Source organism: Ahaetulla prasina, chromosome 2 (genome assembly GCF_028640845.1).
Source record: "Ahaetulla prasina isolate Xishuangbanna chromosome 2, ASM2864084v1, whole genome shotgun sequence".
In the NCBI taxonomy this organism is placed as follows: Eukaryota; Metazoa; Chordata; class Lepidosauria; order Squamata; family Colubridae; genus Ahaetulla; species Ahaetulla prasina.
Window position 1 is genome coordinate 168662217 of NC_080540.1, and position 17449 is coordinate 168679665.

The window sequence follows — 17449 nt, forward strand, 5'->3', positions numbered from 1 at the left end:
GGAGGGGGGAGCATATTGTGCAAGCATAACAAATAGTCTTGGGCAGAAAAGGCTTCTTGTTAACCCCCTCCCCCTTTTTCTTCCATTCAATCATGCCTGATTCTCAGATATAGCCTAGACAGTTTTCTTGGCAAGGTTTTTCAGAAGTGGCTTGCTTTCACCTGCTTCCTAAGGCTGAGAGAGAGAGTGCGACTGGCCCAAAGTCATCCAGCTGGCTTCATGTCCAAGGCGGGATTAGAACCGCCCCTCTCCCAATTTCTCAGGACAAATCAGTAAGATTAGTAACTTGCCTTCTATTCCTGCATCAACTGGGACGAACTGAGCAGCATAGTGGGTTTTAATTTTATTAATTATCTGCTTAGGGAATAATTCCCATAAACAGAAAACCTATTCATTTGAAATCCAATTTCATTTTTTTCACATTTCAATGACTGATTTTCATTATAAGCATTCAGTCTGAAGACAATTAAAATTAGCTTGTAAAATCATTTTAAAATACGTCTTCTATTTATTGAAAGGGATGTGGTGGCTCAGTGGCTAAGACACTGAGCTTGTCGATCGAAAGGTTGGCAGTTCAGTGGTTCGAATCCCTAGTGCCGCATAATGGGGTGAGCTCCTGTTACTTGTCCCAGATTCTGCCAACCTAGCAGTTCAAAAGCACGTAAAAAATACAAGTAGAAAAATAGGGACCACCTTTGGTGGGAAGGTTCCGTGCGTCTTTGGTGTTTAGTCGTGCCGGCCACATGACCATGGAGACATCTTTGGACAGCACTGGCCCTTTGGCTTTGAAACGGAGATGAGCACCACCCCCTAGAGTCGGGAATGACTAGCACATATGTGCAAGGAGAATCTTTACCTTTATATTTATTGACCCACATTCATATTAGTTACATATATGCAGCCTGTCCATGTCTTAATTTTATGGTGCAACCCTTAACCCTTAGCAGAGACAACTGTCTCTCATCAAGGTGAACAGACAGTATATTCATATAACGAACATCAATTATGAGCTTCTCTTAATGACAGATAATGATTGCTGTAATGCTCAGGCATATAAATATTTCCATCAGATGTTATCAATGAATAATAAACTGTATTATTAACTTTAGGTGAAGTGCATACATAAATCTTCCCAGGTTCTTACCTTTTATCCATAATGGACATAGTTGTCAGCACAACTATGCACTGAGGCTATAGGCGGGTTTTTTTTAAAAGGAAAACCACAATAAGTTCTTAATATGAAACACTGTACTGCATGGGAGTGCTTTATGGTACCCAATCCAAAGTCTACTATGCAGACAACATCATTACTTACAGTTCTTCCATGGCAGAACGAAAGGCAAAGTTCTAGGAGCTCGCAGGCCTGAAGCTAGATGGCTCCTATGTCCTATTACTGGGTTGGATCTTGGACTGGGGAAAAGAAAAAAAGGAAATGTTCATGCTCCTGCTTTTGCTTAAATTTAATGTGTATTTTTACAGAAGGGAGAATAATATATAGGTAGTCCTCACTTAGTAAGCATTCATTCAATGGCCATTTGAAGTTACAACAGCAGTGAATGAATGGCAGTTGCCCTCAGTCCTTGACGTTATGGTTGTGCAGTGCCTGCATGATCATGTAATCAAAATTCAGATTTATTAAATTTTATGCCCGACAGCTTGGACTCCCAACAGCCATCTGCCCTCATGTCTGCTCTTTGGGCTGCCCTGCACTCTGCTGCCTCCGGGCTCTGCCACCTCCACCATCTTGGGTTCCTCTATGCCAACCCTGCACGCCTCCCCTGAGTTGACCTTTGCCTTCTTCTTCCTCTCACTGCTGAGGAGGGATGCCTGGCCCTTTACAAGGCCGGATGCTGGCTACACCAAGCTTTCTTCCTAAAACATAAAACTTTCTTGTAAGGCTTTGGAAGATTTCAAAGCTTCGCAAGAAGGCAATTTGGGCAAGGCGCAATTACATTCCATGGGGTGAGCGGAGACCAGGGCAAGCAAGACAATCAAAATGTAGGGCAGCCAAAAGGGCAGAAATGGGGGGAATGGCTTAGGTTGGGGTGGGTCCTTGCCTAACAACCAGGAGGATTCGATTAACACCAGCAACAGAGAATGCCTGGATTGCCATTGGTTAAGTGGGGCGGTCATGGGATGCTGCATTTTACAACAGTATCACTTAGTGACAGAAATTCCAGTTCCAAATACTGTCATAAGGATTACTGCTTTGTTCATTATTCAACAAAATTTTTTAAAGTTTCTGCAGGTCAGGACTAATACCTCTGTATGTTCCTCTATTAACAGAAAGATAAACAGATTTGCCACTGACATTTGCTACAGTTCTACTCAGCATTTCATTGTGCTATTTCCAGTACTGAACAATCTCTATTCACCTCCCTCTCCCCCTACCCCCCGTTGTTGCCATTTTATAATTAAACTAAGATTGAGAAACGAGCAGGCAGTGTTACCAAATTAGTTCTTAACAAAGCCCTAAGATGGGAGCTTTCAAATAATAGGTTATTACTAAATTCTTACATTGCAATAGTTCTCCGACATTTAGATGGGGAAGGGATGTTATTTTTTGCTTTACTTAATAAAACAGAATGGAGACAAAAAAGAAAAAAAAAGTAACAAAAACAAAGAGAAAACCCAGCTTGGTTGATTTGGGCATTTATTCGCGTAACAACTCCACAATATAGAAACCTAGCATGGATTTATTGCTGTAGCTGGCAACTGAGGGCTACTTGCTCAGAGTTGCATAGGTTCATCTTCAGGATTTTCTGAACAGCAGGCAGAGGAAAAGAAGAGATGTCAATAGGATCTCTCTCTCTCTCTCTCCCCTCCTTCTCATCCTATATCTGCCCGCCTCTATTTACTGCCGGTGCCACTGCATGAAGATGAGCCTCCCATGGCTGCCTGCCGTCCCCCCATGCCTCTGTTGCTGTCTGCTGCTTGGATAGGTAGTCAACTCACCTGTGCTGCGCTGGCTGCGCAACCTGAGTGTGCCGACCAAGGGGCCAGCGAGCTGCAGCTGCTGCTGGACAATGGCAGCCCCGCGCATTCACCACCTTTTGTGCATGCGCCGGAATGGGGTGCCCAGCCAGGCTGATTACCCTGAAATCATGTTTCTCCCAAAATAAGCCATAGTGCTTATTTTGGAGCCCCCCCCCCCAAATATAAGATCAGGTCTTATTTTCGGGGAAACAAGGCATCTGCATTAGCTATGCTAAGATACATGGAATGTCCTATCAAACCAATTCATTATGCAGTTCATTAGAAAAGCCCTCTTTAAGTTGGTTAAGGAATGCTACTTTATTTTAGCTCACATTTCTGGGATAAAGCTGGAAGGCAGCTAAATACACCCACACTTTACCTTAGTGCAATTAGTAAATTTCAATTAGCTGACACCTTTCTAGCTGAGTCATTAAAGGTGGATCTTGACTGTAATTATTACATTGCTATAGTTTTCAGTGCCGATGGTCTAGAACTGGATTTGACTATCTGGCAGTTCTATCAAGTGTAAATTTCACCCAAGAACTGGGAAACTCAATGACAAGGATATATGTAACTCACATAAAGTATTAATGATGCTTTAAACTTCTCTGAGTTCCATCACAAGGAACCAGGTTGAAAAAGCAGTCACAGGAGGCCAGTACCATGTTTTCCTGAAAATAAGCCCTAGCATGATTTTTCAGGATGCTCATAAGCCCCACCCCAAAAATAAGCACCAGTTAAGATTGTCAGTCCTGGGGATGATGGGGGTGGGGATGGGGGTGGAGTGGTACAGGAAGAAGAAATGAAGTGGTGGCAGGAAGAAGAAATGCAGTTAGTAATGCTGGGGGAGCTGAGAAGAAATCTTGCTTGTTTTGCTTACTTCACAATCCTTTGCTCCCCCAATGCCAGCGATGCTAGCTTTGCGACCAGTCAGTCGTAAGTGTGAACAGATTGCAAAGTGCCCAGATTGTGATCACATGACTGCGGTGCGCATGTGTGATATTTTGCATTGGTTGGAAGTGCTTTATCCTTTCTGAGGCCATCGTTAATTCAAACTGTCGGTAAGCAAATGGTTATAAATTGAGGACTGTCTGTAACAGTCCATCAAAGAATAAAGTAATAGCTTTCTCAAAGGTCAGCAATAAGCCACAGTGTTTCTAATTTATAATAAAACTTTTCAATAAAAATTCCTAAAAGAATTTCTTCATTTAAAGCAAACAGGAATGAACAGGAGTTGAGAGAATGATCTTAAGTTTAAGAATGGAAACGAAACACAACTTACCTGTTCACTGCATAGCCGCTTGTGCCCCAAATAAAGGTAGAGTCTGATTGGTCGGCTATATCTATTATTGCACAAAAATATCAGTTTTTACTTATGGAAAAGAAAATAAGTTCTGTTTTTTATTAAGGATAAAACTAATCTAGGGTTTGGTGTCAAAGGAAGCAATGCAGAAATATAATGAATCTACGTGAGAATGCATAGGTTGTAAAATGGCTACCAACCTGCCTTCCATTGAGGACCTGTATACTGCAGGAATCAAAAAGAGGGCTGTGAAAGTATTTACAGATCCCTCACATCCTGGACATAAACTGTTTCAACTCCTACTCTCAAAATGACGCTATAGAGCACTGCACAGAACAGTTTTTCCCCGAGCGCCATCACTCTGCTAAACAAATAATTCCCTCAACATTGTCGAACTATTTACTAAATCTGCACTACTATTAGTCTTATCATTCCATCACCCATCTCCTTCCACTTATGACTGTAACTTTGTTGCTTGTATCCTTACGATTTATACTGTAATTGATTGTTTCCTGATTGCTTAATTGAAGCCTATGACTATCATTAAGTGTTGTATCATTAAGTGTTAAATTTGTACTCTATGACTATCATTAAGTGTTGTAAGTGTTGTACTTTGATGAAGATATCTTTTCTTTCATGTACACTGAGAGTATATGCACCAAGACAAATTCCTAAGCCCAATCACATTTAGCCAATAAAAAAATTCTATTCTATTCTATTCTATTCTATTCTATTCTATTCTATTCTATTCTATTCTATTCTATTCTATTCTATTCTATTCTATTCTATTCTAATTTCTGCCAAGGATAATAACAGCACAGGATAGAAAATAATGCAAGAACAGGGGTTTGACAGGAGTATCTTTTCATATTAAATATCATTCAAAAAGAGAAAGAGAAGGTTCAAACTTGCAGCATTCTATCAATTTCACAATTCTCACCTTTGTCCCAATCTTCTTCACATGGTGGAGATTGCCATGAACTTATCACATTCACTTTTCTTTTATTCTCTGCTTGACTTGCTATAACAACAAAACAAAAAAAGACTAAATCATCAGGAAAAAAAATGCTTCTAAAATGACCCAATTTAATGCTTGTCAGCATTAATCTTTTGGAATCACATTTGGCGACACTATACTAACCCATCCTAAGGGGTAGCCTACAAATGGCTTCAGTTTATAGAAATGATGGGGCTTAACGGCTATTAGGTTTGGTGGCAATATAACTGCTTCTGAAGGCCATTCTTTAAAACATTGCAAGAAAAAAAATCCCCCTGATCATTTTTTTCCATTGGTTTGAGTGATAGTAGCACTCAATAGGGTCTACAACTTCTATAACATCTATCTGGAGGCTCTAGAATATGAAGGAGCAGGAATTTATTTTGGGTCCCCATTGCTTCCCCCGCATGAACACTTAAGAGCATGAAACTAAAACACTCTGCTTTCTTTCTTTCTTTCAAACTAAAACTCTGAAATACTGAGTTCAAATCCAACTCCCCTCACACTGCAAATATAATGCTAGTTCTCCTTATTTCTCTTATCCCAATTTACTTCTTCACTTACAATCAGGAGTCGAGCTGCAAGAACATGTTGTTTTCTCAGAATAAGCCCCTTCTCCTGCCTTAATTCAAGATGTAAACTACATTATAACCAATACAGTTTAAGTTAAAATTATGAGATGAGTATTTCAGATCCAGATCAAGGGGCTCCTTGGCCAATCTTAACTGCAATTAATGTCGATGCCAACCTTTGACAACAATTAAACCAGCGTGATGATATTCTGTTAAATTTAGGCTTCAATCTGGTACTCAGTTACTATGAATCACTGTCGCACTGGCTCAGAACAGTAGTTATTCCCAGGTTTACAGTACATTGGGTTAATAAGGGATAAGTATATATCATTTGGTTATCAAGCTTGGTTATCAAGCTATATTGGTTCCTTCATACTTATCCTGGCACATTTATGCACATATTAGAGAAGAGGTCGTAAATATCTAATGTGATTTTGATTTCTAAAGTACTTCAATCTGAGTGGTTAAAAGGTTGCTATTTTTTTCAATCCAAAGAGCTAACTGAGAGAATGCTTTCTCCTTGCAGGATCAGCTCAAGTAGCAGATGGGAAAAAGTTGCCCTGGTACCTACAGAAGGGTCTATTCTGTCCAGATTCAATATGTTCCATGCAATCTTGATTCTCACACTACAGAAAGTGAAGGGGCTAGCTCAGGGGTGAAATCTAATTTCTTTTGCTACGCATCCTGTGGGCGTGGCCTGGTGGCTGTGGCCTGGTGGCCATGTGACAAGGTGGGTGTGGCCAACTTGTAAAATGTGGTGAAACTTGCTTAGCAACCAAAATTTGGGGCACAATTGTGGTCATAAGCTTCCTTCCTTCCTTCCTTCCTCTTTCTTTCTTTCTTTCTGTCTTTCTTTCTCTTGTCTCTCTCTCTCCCTTCCTCTTTCTTTCTCTTTCTCTCTCTCCCTTCCTCTTTCCTTCTCTTTCTGTCTGTCTCTCACTCTCTCTCACACACGCAAACACACACACACACACACACACACACACACACACACACACAACCTGGTCTAAACAGAGCCCTTCCCGGGGAGTTTTCCTGCCGGGACGCTCCTGGCAGCAGCAATAGTGGCAGCGCGGCAGTGGCAGAGCTTGCCTGGGCTCCTCCCCCCAATCCCAGAACTGCGCCGCGCCGGAAAGTTCTCCCACGTGGATGCTCCCGGCAGCAGCAGCAGCAGCAGAGCTTGCCTGGGCTCCCCCACCATCCCAGAACTGCGCTGCACCGTGGAGTTTTCCTGTGCGGCCACGGTGCCAATGGTGGCGGCAGCGGCAGAGCATACCCTGCCCTTCAGGGACCCGAAGGTGGGTGGCTTGGCCCAGAAGCGATGCATTCTCCATCATGGGCTGGATGCGGGGTGGGAGGGGAAGGCAAGTGGGCAGCAGTCAGCCAAAGGCTCCGCAGAAGCCAAGCGCAAAAGTCGAGCACGCCACGCCCAAAAGGCAAGCGAGCTTTGCAGGTCCCCCCTGAGGCTGAGCACAGTGGGTCTCCCTCCCCCACCCCCTGCCAGCATTGGCTTACTTTATAGATCCTCTCCCTGCAGCCATGCTTTCTTCGGTTTCTGCCTTCCACATGGCCTTCCGCTTGCCTGCCTTCACTCATGGCTGCGGGCCGCAGATTGGTTGGGGGGCGTGGCCAGCTAGAGATTGCTACCGGCTCTCCGAACCAGCCCCAATCTCCGCTACCTACTCGGCCGATCCGGTCCGATCCGGTAGCATTTCACTCCTGGGTTAGCTAGGAGCTCAAGAATGCCTCTTCTCAGTAGATGCCCAGGTACTTCCTAAGATAAGAAATGCTTCACACTTCCTGGTTTTTAAGAAGTTTTAACCGTTAAAAATATTTTATACTATGGGTCATTTGGGTACTGATGGTACTGTCCGTAAGTTTTCTGATGATTTTTAATCACTTTTTATGTATAGCACGGTATATCATCTGGAGTTATTTCAGCAATAGACAGTCTATAAATGATTACATTGATCAGTAAACCTCCGAGTATGATGCTAATGTTCAATTTCTGTTTTATATATTTGTGGACTAAGAACACAATGGCATTCACTTATTTCATAAAAGGGAAAGTAATATATAGCTTTTGTCCCCACCTGCTTCACTCCACTGGACAGGAGATACCAGTGACCGAAAATTATTATTTCCAAAACCTAACCCCGACTACCTTTTATTATAACATGCACAATTTATATCACAATGTTTGATAATAAAAAGTCATTGATTTATGAAACTAAGGAATCAAAGGACCTGTTAGGTTATTAAACAAAAGTAGCTATTTTGTCTATGCCACTCCAAATTACATTCAACAGGGAATCACACAATCTACAATACCTGCAACACATGCTGAAAGTCCTTTTGAAGGCAAAAGATAACTTATTCAACAAACCACTTTTGAAACTCTAACAGCAAAGTAAGGGACTGTTATAGCTGTCAGTCAATTCCTAAAGATTTATTTTTACCAATGTCCTGCTCGATGCATCGTTTGTCATCACAGCTTGATATGTGTTGGCTGATTTCATCCCTGGGCACCTGATGACGAGCATTAAATGGGCAAGTGACCAGCTGTTCCACCATCCCAGGATGGTTCTAGAAAGATAAGTACAGATAACAAAATCACAGCAGCCTTACTGACAGGTCACCGGGACATTGTTTTAACAACATGAATGCATTTTAATTCAAATCTTAGCAAGCAGTGACATATAACTGTGACACAAAGTAAGTACTCTAGTTCAGCTTTGCTGGCTGAGGAACTCTGGGAGTTGAAGTCCACAAGTCTTAAAGTTGTCAAGGTTGGAGACCCCTGCTCTAGTTTCCTTATTTCTCTGTAAACATCTATTTAGCATCAATAAGGTTTGCCACCATCTTCTTCACAGAATGTTTTTTTTTTTTAATTCCCTCGTCTGGTTTACAGCCAAATTATTAACCATATCCAATCTTATTTATTATTTATTTATTTATTTAATTTGATTTTTATACCGCCCTTCTCCCGAAGGACTCAGGGCGGTGTACAGGCAAAATAAAAACAACAATACAAATATACACAATTTAAATACCCTTAAAAAACTTATTCAAAATTAGCCTGATATTAAAAAATCATCATCAATTAAAACCCCATTTAAAATTTGTAAAATTCCCTTTTAAAATCCAATTAAGCCAGCCCCGCGCGAATAAAAAGATGGGTCTTCAGTTCGCGAAAATGTCCAAGGTCAGGTATTTGACGTAAACCAGGGGAAGTTTGCCCAGAGTGGGAGCCCCCACAGAGAAGGCCCTTCCCCTGGGGGCCGCCAGCCGACATTGTTTGGCGGACGGCACCCTGAGAAGTCCCTCTCTATGGGAGCGTACGGGTCGGTGGGAGGCATGTGGTAGCAGCAGGCGGTCCCGTAAGTTTTGCAAGATTGCTTTATTTTGCAAGATTTGCCACATATGGCTGGGTGCCATTATTTAGTTGGGCTCTGTAAAACAAGTGCACAAATATGTTCTCTTAAACAACTCTAGAGAAAGGCAGGACACAGGGAAAAAATATCTCAAAACCCACCTCCTATTGGATTCTCCATACCGTCACCATCGCTAGCACTAGTGCGAATCCCTACATAGTGGCCACATTCAGAAAATATTTCCAGTCATCCAAATCATAATTTGAAACCAGGATTTTCTCTCCATACTTGGCATACTAGTTCCATTATTCTCCTTATATTTCTCTCTTTGATCTATTAGGTCGCTTTTGACTCGCAGGAGGTCTCATGTATTCTTGATCTTTTTTGGGACTTTCCCCCATTATTTTCCAAAGTCTTTTTCATTAAACTCCAGAACTACCAGTACCACAGTACCTCTATCAACCGCTTTTTGCACATGATTAAATCTAGATTAAATCTAAATCAAGGCATGAATATCTAAATCAAGGCATGGAGATTCTCAGTCATCCATATCATGATTGTTCCAAAAGTGCTTTTTTTCCAAGAGGCAACTGGATTTTCTTATTTTTCTTGGCAGATATTTCACTTCTCATCCAAGAAAGCTTCTTCAGCTCTAACTAGATGGTTTGCGTTTATGAAGTGGCACAACATAGGAGAACAAACCCCTCAGGACAAGGTTCAGCAGTCCATCTGCATTTAAAAAACAAAGGCTACTCTTTTGAAGACAGCAAAGTCCACATTTTAGACATAGAGGACCACTGGTTTGAAAGAGAGGTCAAAGAGGCCATCTTTATATCAAAACTGAACTTCTGTCAACAGCAGGGGAGGGATATGACATCATCTATCTGCAGTCTACAATACAGTCCTTTCAGCAGTTCCAAGAAGGCTCCACACCCATTTGCATTACTCGGGTGACCCTGATGACACAGATAAACTTCCAGGTTGCCTCAACGATTCCCTGAAAACAATGCAAATGACCAGTTGTCTGCAAGGAATATAAATCCTTCCATTCCCCACCATCCAGTCAGAGCTGAAGCAGCTTCTCGCATGAGAAGCTAAACATCTTCAAAGAAAAACAAGGAAGTCCAGTTGCCCCTTGAAAAAAGCACCTTTGGGAAAATGCATGAATATAATCTAGTTATTTATAAGATTAAAGATGTGGCTTTGTAATTTATGAAGAGAAATGAGCTTGACTACATTTCATTTCAGGCTGTTATTTGTCCTTCCTTCTGAGCAGACATACATAGCCTAGGTCAGGGGTGTCAAAGTTGCATCGTCATGTGATGTATCGGGACATTTTCCCCCTTCACTAAACCGGGCGGGGCTGGGCCCAGCATGTGATGCATTCAGCCCACAGGCCACGAGTTTGACACCCTTGCCCTAGATATTTCAGCACTGATACGTATTTGAGGATATCTGGAACACTGATTTCAACAGGAATTAACTTTTTGAAAAGCTTGCATAGGGAAAACATAGCTGTGTGATGGAAACATATTGATTGTGTTTTTCTTGAAGTGAGGCAACTTGAGTTTCTATCATTTCATTTCGAGGGTCTTAGAGAATTAGATAACTGATTTATTTTGCAGGGAAGTGAAAGACAAGGTAGTTTGCCTCATTAGCACTGAATGAGTTGCTCTGATGAAGTAAACATGGAAAGGTATTATAATGCCAAATCTCAATTAGATGAAGAAATTGAAGGCCAAGTGCTCCAGGGAAAGGAATAGAAAAAGAAGCTGAATCCAGTTTGAAATGTTTTATCAAATTCAAAATATTCAGAAGCTAATAAGTTTTAGTTTAGTTTAGGAAAGTAAATTTACTGGAAGAAGGCAAGAGTCTGCAGTTAAGGGGCCAGTTGGTAAAGTATGGTTAAAAATGCATCTTCCTTGGAAATAGGAATAAAGATTAAACATGTCAGGTTAAGTGAGGATACTGTGACAATTCAAGGACTGGCTGAGGGCAAACTACTCAGATTCTGTCTTCTATTGTTGAGACTGGCAATGAGACAATAGACAAACCATTCTGCTCCACAGATTATTGCTTGTTTGGAACTTAATCTCTGGAGATTATCAAGAAATGTATGAGTTAAGAATCTTCCAAACAAAACTCTGGCTTGTAATAGCAAGCGTTTGTCATGTAAAAACTTGGTGGTCTCAATGCTGCTGATGGGTCATTTGTCTGGTTGGTACCAAGAAAGGACTGCAGCCCATTTTATGAGGAAAAACCCCTCAGCCTTTTCACAAATGAATTAATAGTGTGCAATTGCACCAATCATGGAGAAAATATTTGATCATATTCTTGGGGAAATTAAAACATATCCCCAGGAGTATAAATTATGTATAAATATCATCAGAAGTCAGGAACCCAAGGAACCTTCTGTTTAAAACATTATTTTAAAAAAACACTAAAAGAAGAATAAATATTTGGCTTATTATTGAGGAGTATGCCTAAACTGAGGTGACATGTTGAAATGTTTAGATTCACTAAGAAAGATACAAGTTTAGAGTTTTTCTGAGGTGGAATAAAGCCAAAATGGAAATTTACTATTTTTAAAGTTTATATAAAATCTTCTTCTCTAACTTCTTACAGATGAATTACTTCTAGGGATTTTACAACATATCAACCTAACAATAAATGAGTAGCTTATGTCATATTTGGGAGGGAGAATAAGGAGCCTCCAAATATATTCTGAAATAAAGCAAATTCTGCCTAAGCTGCGAGAGCTGATGTATGATGGTTTATTTAGGTGCTATGTACTGGAATAATATCTGAATTCTTGAATATTACAAATTTTTTCATGAGCAACTAAATTAAACAAGTGATTGAATTAGCACCTGCATAGGCAGATTTTTCTTAATCAAGATATACTATTCTACATCCTTTCCTGATTTCTCACAATAGCCTATGGCCTAATTACACTTGATCTTAGCCAAAAGGCCTAATTCTCATTAAATTGATGAACCTATTTCTGAGATATGCCATTTAAGTGTGCAGCTGTGTGGGCTTCACATGATTGAAATGTCTCCCATACAAAAAAAAAAAGCTATAGTAATAAATACATTGTCGCATAGGACATTCCAATCCTAATCTCTTTTCTGGCCTAGTTTTCAGTTTGAAGAATATAAATTAAAAGTATTCAATTAGAGAAGCACCTTATTTTCAATAAGAATCATGTTTACTTGGAACAATTTTATATATCATCAATTACTGATATTTTCCATGAACCTAAAGACTTCCTTCATTGAACCATAAATGGGGCTATAATTACTTAGCTTTATATTGAAAAAGATTTAGTCAACAGATACTGGTATATATTACAACATTTGTATATTACTAACTATATAGACTCGTGGCAATTTAAATTCATCCAATTGTAATATTGTAACATTGAATAAAACATCTAGCTACATTAAGAAAGTTCTTTGGAACTGTCTTTCTAAAAGCAAGCAGCAGGGATATCTGAAGTTCTAAGAGTTAAGGTGTTAAATAGAGGAGGTGCACAAATTAAGAAACATTTTTTTCTAACCAGCTTTCCCCTAACATGGGAAGATAACATTTCAGTAACGTCACGTGACGCTGTCATGATGACGCAAGTTTGATACCCCTAGGCTAAACTATCATCTCTTTCACAGCAGCTGGCAACATCCCCTCTCCTAGCAAGCTACTGACTACTTCCCTGATTACAGAATACAGAATTGGAAGGGACCTTGTTGGTCATCTATAGTCCAACCCCCTGCTCTATATCATTTCTGACAAGTGGCTGGCCAGTGTCTTCATGAAAGTTTCCAGTGATGAAGCACCACAACTTCTGAAAGCAAGCTGTTCTATTGGTCGATTGTTCTCACTGTCAGGAAATTTCTCCTTATTTCTAGGTTGAATCTCTCCTTGATCAATTTCCATCCATTGTTCCATGTCTGGCCTTCGGGTGCTTTGGGACTGTCCTCTCTGTGACAGTTCCTCAAATATTGGAACGCTGCTACCTTGTCACCCCTGGTCCTTCTCTTCTCTTCACTACACTAGCCATGCCCAGTTCTTGCAACCATTATTCGTATGTTTTAGCCTCCATGCCCCTAATCATCTTTGTACTCTTCTCTGCACTATTTCTAGAGACTCAACATCTTTTTTATAGTGCAATGATCAAAACTGGATGCAGTATTCTAGGTGTGATTTTACTAAGGCTTTATAGAGTTGTATTAATACCTCAAAGGAACTTGATTCAATCCCTCTGTTAATGCAATTTAAGATTGCATTGGCTTTTTTGGCTGCTGCTACCCACTGCTGGCTCATATTTGATTGATTGTCCACTAGGATTCCAATATCCTTCTCACAGTTACTGCTATTAAACCAGGTTTCACCTAATCTGTACGTGTACTTTTTTTGTTTCTTATCTAAGTGTAAGACTTTACTTTTCTCTATACTGAATTTCATTTTGTTAGAAAGGGTGCAGTGTTCAAGTCTGTCAAGATCCATCTAGTTCTTGAGCCTATCATTTAGGGTGTTGGCTATTCCTGATTTGAGTACACCACTTTCCTATTGTTGGTATATTACTTCTGTCTTAATTGCTAAAATGGCTTATTAATTCTCTAAAATCTGCTGGAAATGTAATGAACAGATCAGATCTTTTTCATTATCTGGAAAATGATTCATGCTAAAATCATATGTACAAGACCAAAAATGCCATTTCAAATTTGGCACCGTTCAAGACCCAATGCAGATAGCCAGTTCTCTCGCTATCATTTGTAAATGATAAAAAACAACAACAACACTGGGACCACATTTTGAAATGAAGGGAATGGAATGAAGGAGATTAAGACTAAAACATACCCTGAAGAAACTGGGAGGAGCAGTAACACCAACTTGTCCAAAAAACAAGTAAATGTATCATTTGGGAAATAAGCAGGTAGGCAAATATTCTGTATACTCTGCATTGTCAACTACATTTAAACAAACGATTTCTATAGCTTACCTTACGACACTTGACAAGGTGGTAGGGGAACCTACAAGCCCTGATTTGGTGATTTTTGTCATAGGGGCACTGCATTAGTTTTTCTGGATCCAAAGCATCTATTAGAAAAGAACATTGAAGGTCTAATGAGCATCCCACAAGTACTCTTCTAAATGCAATGCAAAAACACACCAAGCATTGGAATTAATCAGATAGGTAAGAAAAGCTATCAGTTCTTAGTATTCCATAACCACAAAATTACTTCAAGTTTGCTGGCTAATTAAATTCACTCAGAAGGTTTAGGCGATTAGGGTACTAAACAAAGAAATGTAGTCAGTAGTGCAAGACAATGCGGCAGATGTTAATGAGCACATTTATGAAACGAAGAGAAAGCTGCTGAAAATCTGTATCCCTGAAGCTACTCAATTAGACAGTCCAATTAAAAGAGTTATTCAAGAAAATTGAAGAGGTGCTGCTCATGGTCCCCACTGGCTTTGTAAGATAAGTGGCATTCGTCTGAGCCACGATGGGGCCCGTCATTGTGTTAGGCTACACCTTTCTGCTTTCAATTCAGAGACCAAAACAACACACAGCTACAGGGGGAAAAAATCTGAGGACAATATTATTAAAATCTCAAGTGATCTATAAAAAAAACCCTGTATATTTGCTAGCAGACTGTTCTCATTCTTTTTTCTTTTCTTCAACATGGGTATCTCCAATGAGATGCCACGTGAAAACGTTTTTTTTCCATCAGTGTAAAAGATTACATTTAACAACGTAGCATATGCGAGATGTTCTTGGATTGTACAACTAAAGTACAATTCAGTATACTTATGCTCCATCTAAAAACAATTCAATAGATCGCCGTCCCAAGTGCAGCAAAATCATGTCTACTTGATAAATTTTTAAGACAGGGGTGTCAAACTGGCAGCCCTTGGGCCAGATGTGTCACCCATAGGTCACACCCACCTCAGCTCTGTGAAGGGAAAAAAAACGACGTGATATGTCACGTGATGGCAACATGACGGGGCGAGTTTAACACCCATATTTTAAGAGATGTGATCAACGGCTGAAAGCACTAGATACTTTCAAACAAAGGAATCCAATTCCTATCATATGCTTATTACTAGTAAACTCACTACATCAGTCTTTCTTCTGGCAACTGACTTACCCCATCCACTGGAAATGCACTTTTTTCAATATCTTGGGCAAAATTGAAAAATGACATTTTCAAAGTCCTCCTACTTGCCATAAAGGAGGCTGTCACTTGGTTTTCTACCCTCAGCAAGGAAAAAAGGTCTAAAAACCTGCAGTGCCCTGATTAAGGTTGGGACTAATCTTTTTCTTCCAAACTCCTGGATGCAGATATTGGTGTAGAGGGGAACAGACTACCTAGAAGAAGCCCTGTTGTAAGCCCTCATGGGTTTCAAATGTGGCTGGGAAGGATGACTTTCCCAGGTCATATTAACTCTTTTATTCCATATATATGACGAGGCTGCCTTAGGGAGATAGTATCATCCCACAGAGTTATTTGGGAGCATACTGAATTGGTAACCACCCTCTCACTTACTGACCGGGCTAGTGAATTCACACAGCACATTAGATTGTCTTCATATAATGAAACGTGTTGTAGAAAGAAGGCCTGAATATGATATTCTCCTGACTCTGGGGTTGGATTCTATGGGAGGACGAATCATTTCTATAGCTCGCAGCATGTTTAAGCAAATCAGAATCAAGTGAGCTCCAGCACTTCCCCCAATGTGAAGTTTACAAGTGGAACTCACAAAAGTACAATTTCCCTGGACTTTCGAGTGCTCAGGATACTGTAGAAATGGAAAGCAGATTTTCTTTTAAGCTTTAAGTTGGACAAGATGTTAGACTCATTAGAGATAGTCCTCGACTTACAAACTACAAATGAGCCTAAAATTTCCATTGCTAAGCAAGACAGTTGTTAAATGAGTTGTGTCCCCCTTTACAACTTGAGTCAGAGTTAAGCGAATCACTGCTGTTGTTAAGTGAAACATGCCGTGATTAACTGAATCCGTTGACTTTGCTTGTCAGAAGCCAACAGCTCTGGGACACTGCAATAGTCAAATACATTCCAGTTGCCAAGTACCTGAATTTTGATCAGGTGACCATCAGGATGCTGTAACAGTCGTAAGTGTGAAAACTGGTCCTAAATTACTTTTCTCAGTGCCACTTCACTTCATAAGGATACTAAACAAATGGTTGTAAGTCGAGGACCAACTGAGCTGTAATTGCAGAGGTGCTTGATGGGACTCAGTAGTTCAGTGACCTACAGAGGTGATTCCAGACTGCTCAACCAGGTCAAAGAGAGCTGGGAGATTACTGTACATCTGAAAAGCTGTCAACGCTACAGAGATGCAACACAACGAAGATAAACAGTAATGCTAGTAGATTTGTGCGCTCTAGTCCTATTCTCAAAATGACAACGGAACAGGGAATTGTGCTTGGTGTTCTTCTGAGTTTTAGAACTGCACAAGGTCAGGGATAAAACGTTTTCCCCTTGTCCTTTTCTAGTAGGACAGACGGAACTCTGCCCAATGCAAACACCAGACTGAAAGACCAACCACAATGTGTAAGCCTTTATGTCACCCAATTTTAGTTACTTTGATTCCTCTCTCCTCTGGAATATGTAACATGTCTTCTTTTTCCCTTAATCTCCAAGTTGCCCAGAGGTGATTATCAAGACTCCAAGTGGCAATTAAGATTAAAAAGTAAAAACACATGGTATTTATTCATGTACATATAGTCCACATTTAGCTGCTATTTTTATTAATTAAATTTATCTTACCATAGCTGTCTTCTGTATTCATTGTTTGGGAAATAATAAAAGCCCGCCGAAAACTATGGGAACACTGCTGTTAGGACTCAGAGTCTTCTGAACAGTAGAAACTAGGATATAATGAAAATTTCAATTAATACTTTTTATGGTTCATACAGCAGTTACACATATAATAGTTGTCAGAAAAGCTGGGTGGGAGGCAATAACACAGAATTTATGAGAAACGTCCAAGTAATCCAGCAAATGCTGACTATTACACATATCTCTATACTTTCTAAATGGGCACTTACCTGAACTATTGAAAACTGTGAAAAGGTTTCTATGAAAATTCTAATAACAAATTTCCTTTCCTACAATCTTTTGCTGTTTTGAAAAAAAAAAATGATTGAAAAAAAAATACAGCCAGAAACACGCTCCCTAGTTTTGTAAAGTAATTTATT

The 17449-nt window shown here is 40.0% G+C and overlaps 1 protein-coding gene across 1 annotated transcript in view; it reads right to left on the reverse strand.

Annotated features, from left to right (window-relative positions):
• The window catches only part of GTSF1 (gametocyte specific factor 1), a 58933-nt gene that overhangs the window by 7588 nt on the left and 33896 nt on the right, over positions 1-17449 (reverse strand). The window contains exons 2-7 of the mRNA XM_058167380.1: positions 17019-17119; positions 14225-14322; positions 8308-8434; positions 5220-5300; positions 4259-4319; positions 1316-1410 (exon numbers count right to left, since the gene is read on the reverse strand). Of these exons, the coding sequence (XP_058023363.1) occupies positions 1316-1410; positions 4259-4319; positions 5220-5300; positions 8308-8434; positions 14225-14322; positions 17019-17040 (484 nt within the window). The 5' untranslated portion in view covers positions 17041-17119. The remainder of the gene's footprint in view (positions 1-1315; positions 1411-4258; positions 4320-5219; positions 5301-8307; positions 8435-14224; positions 14323-17018; positions 17120-17449) is intronic.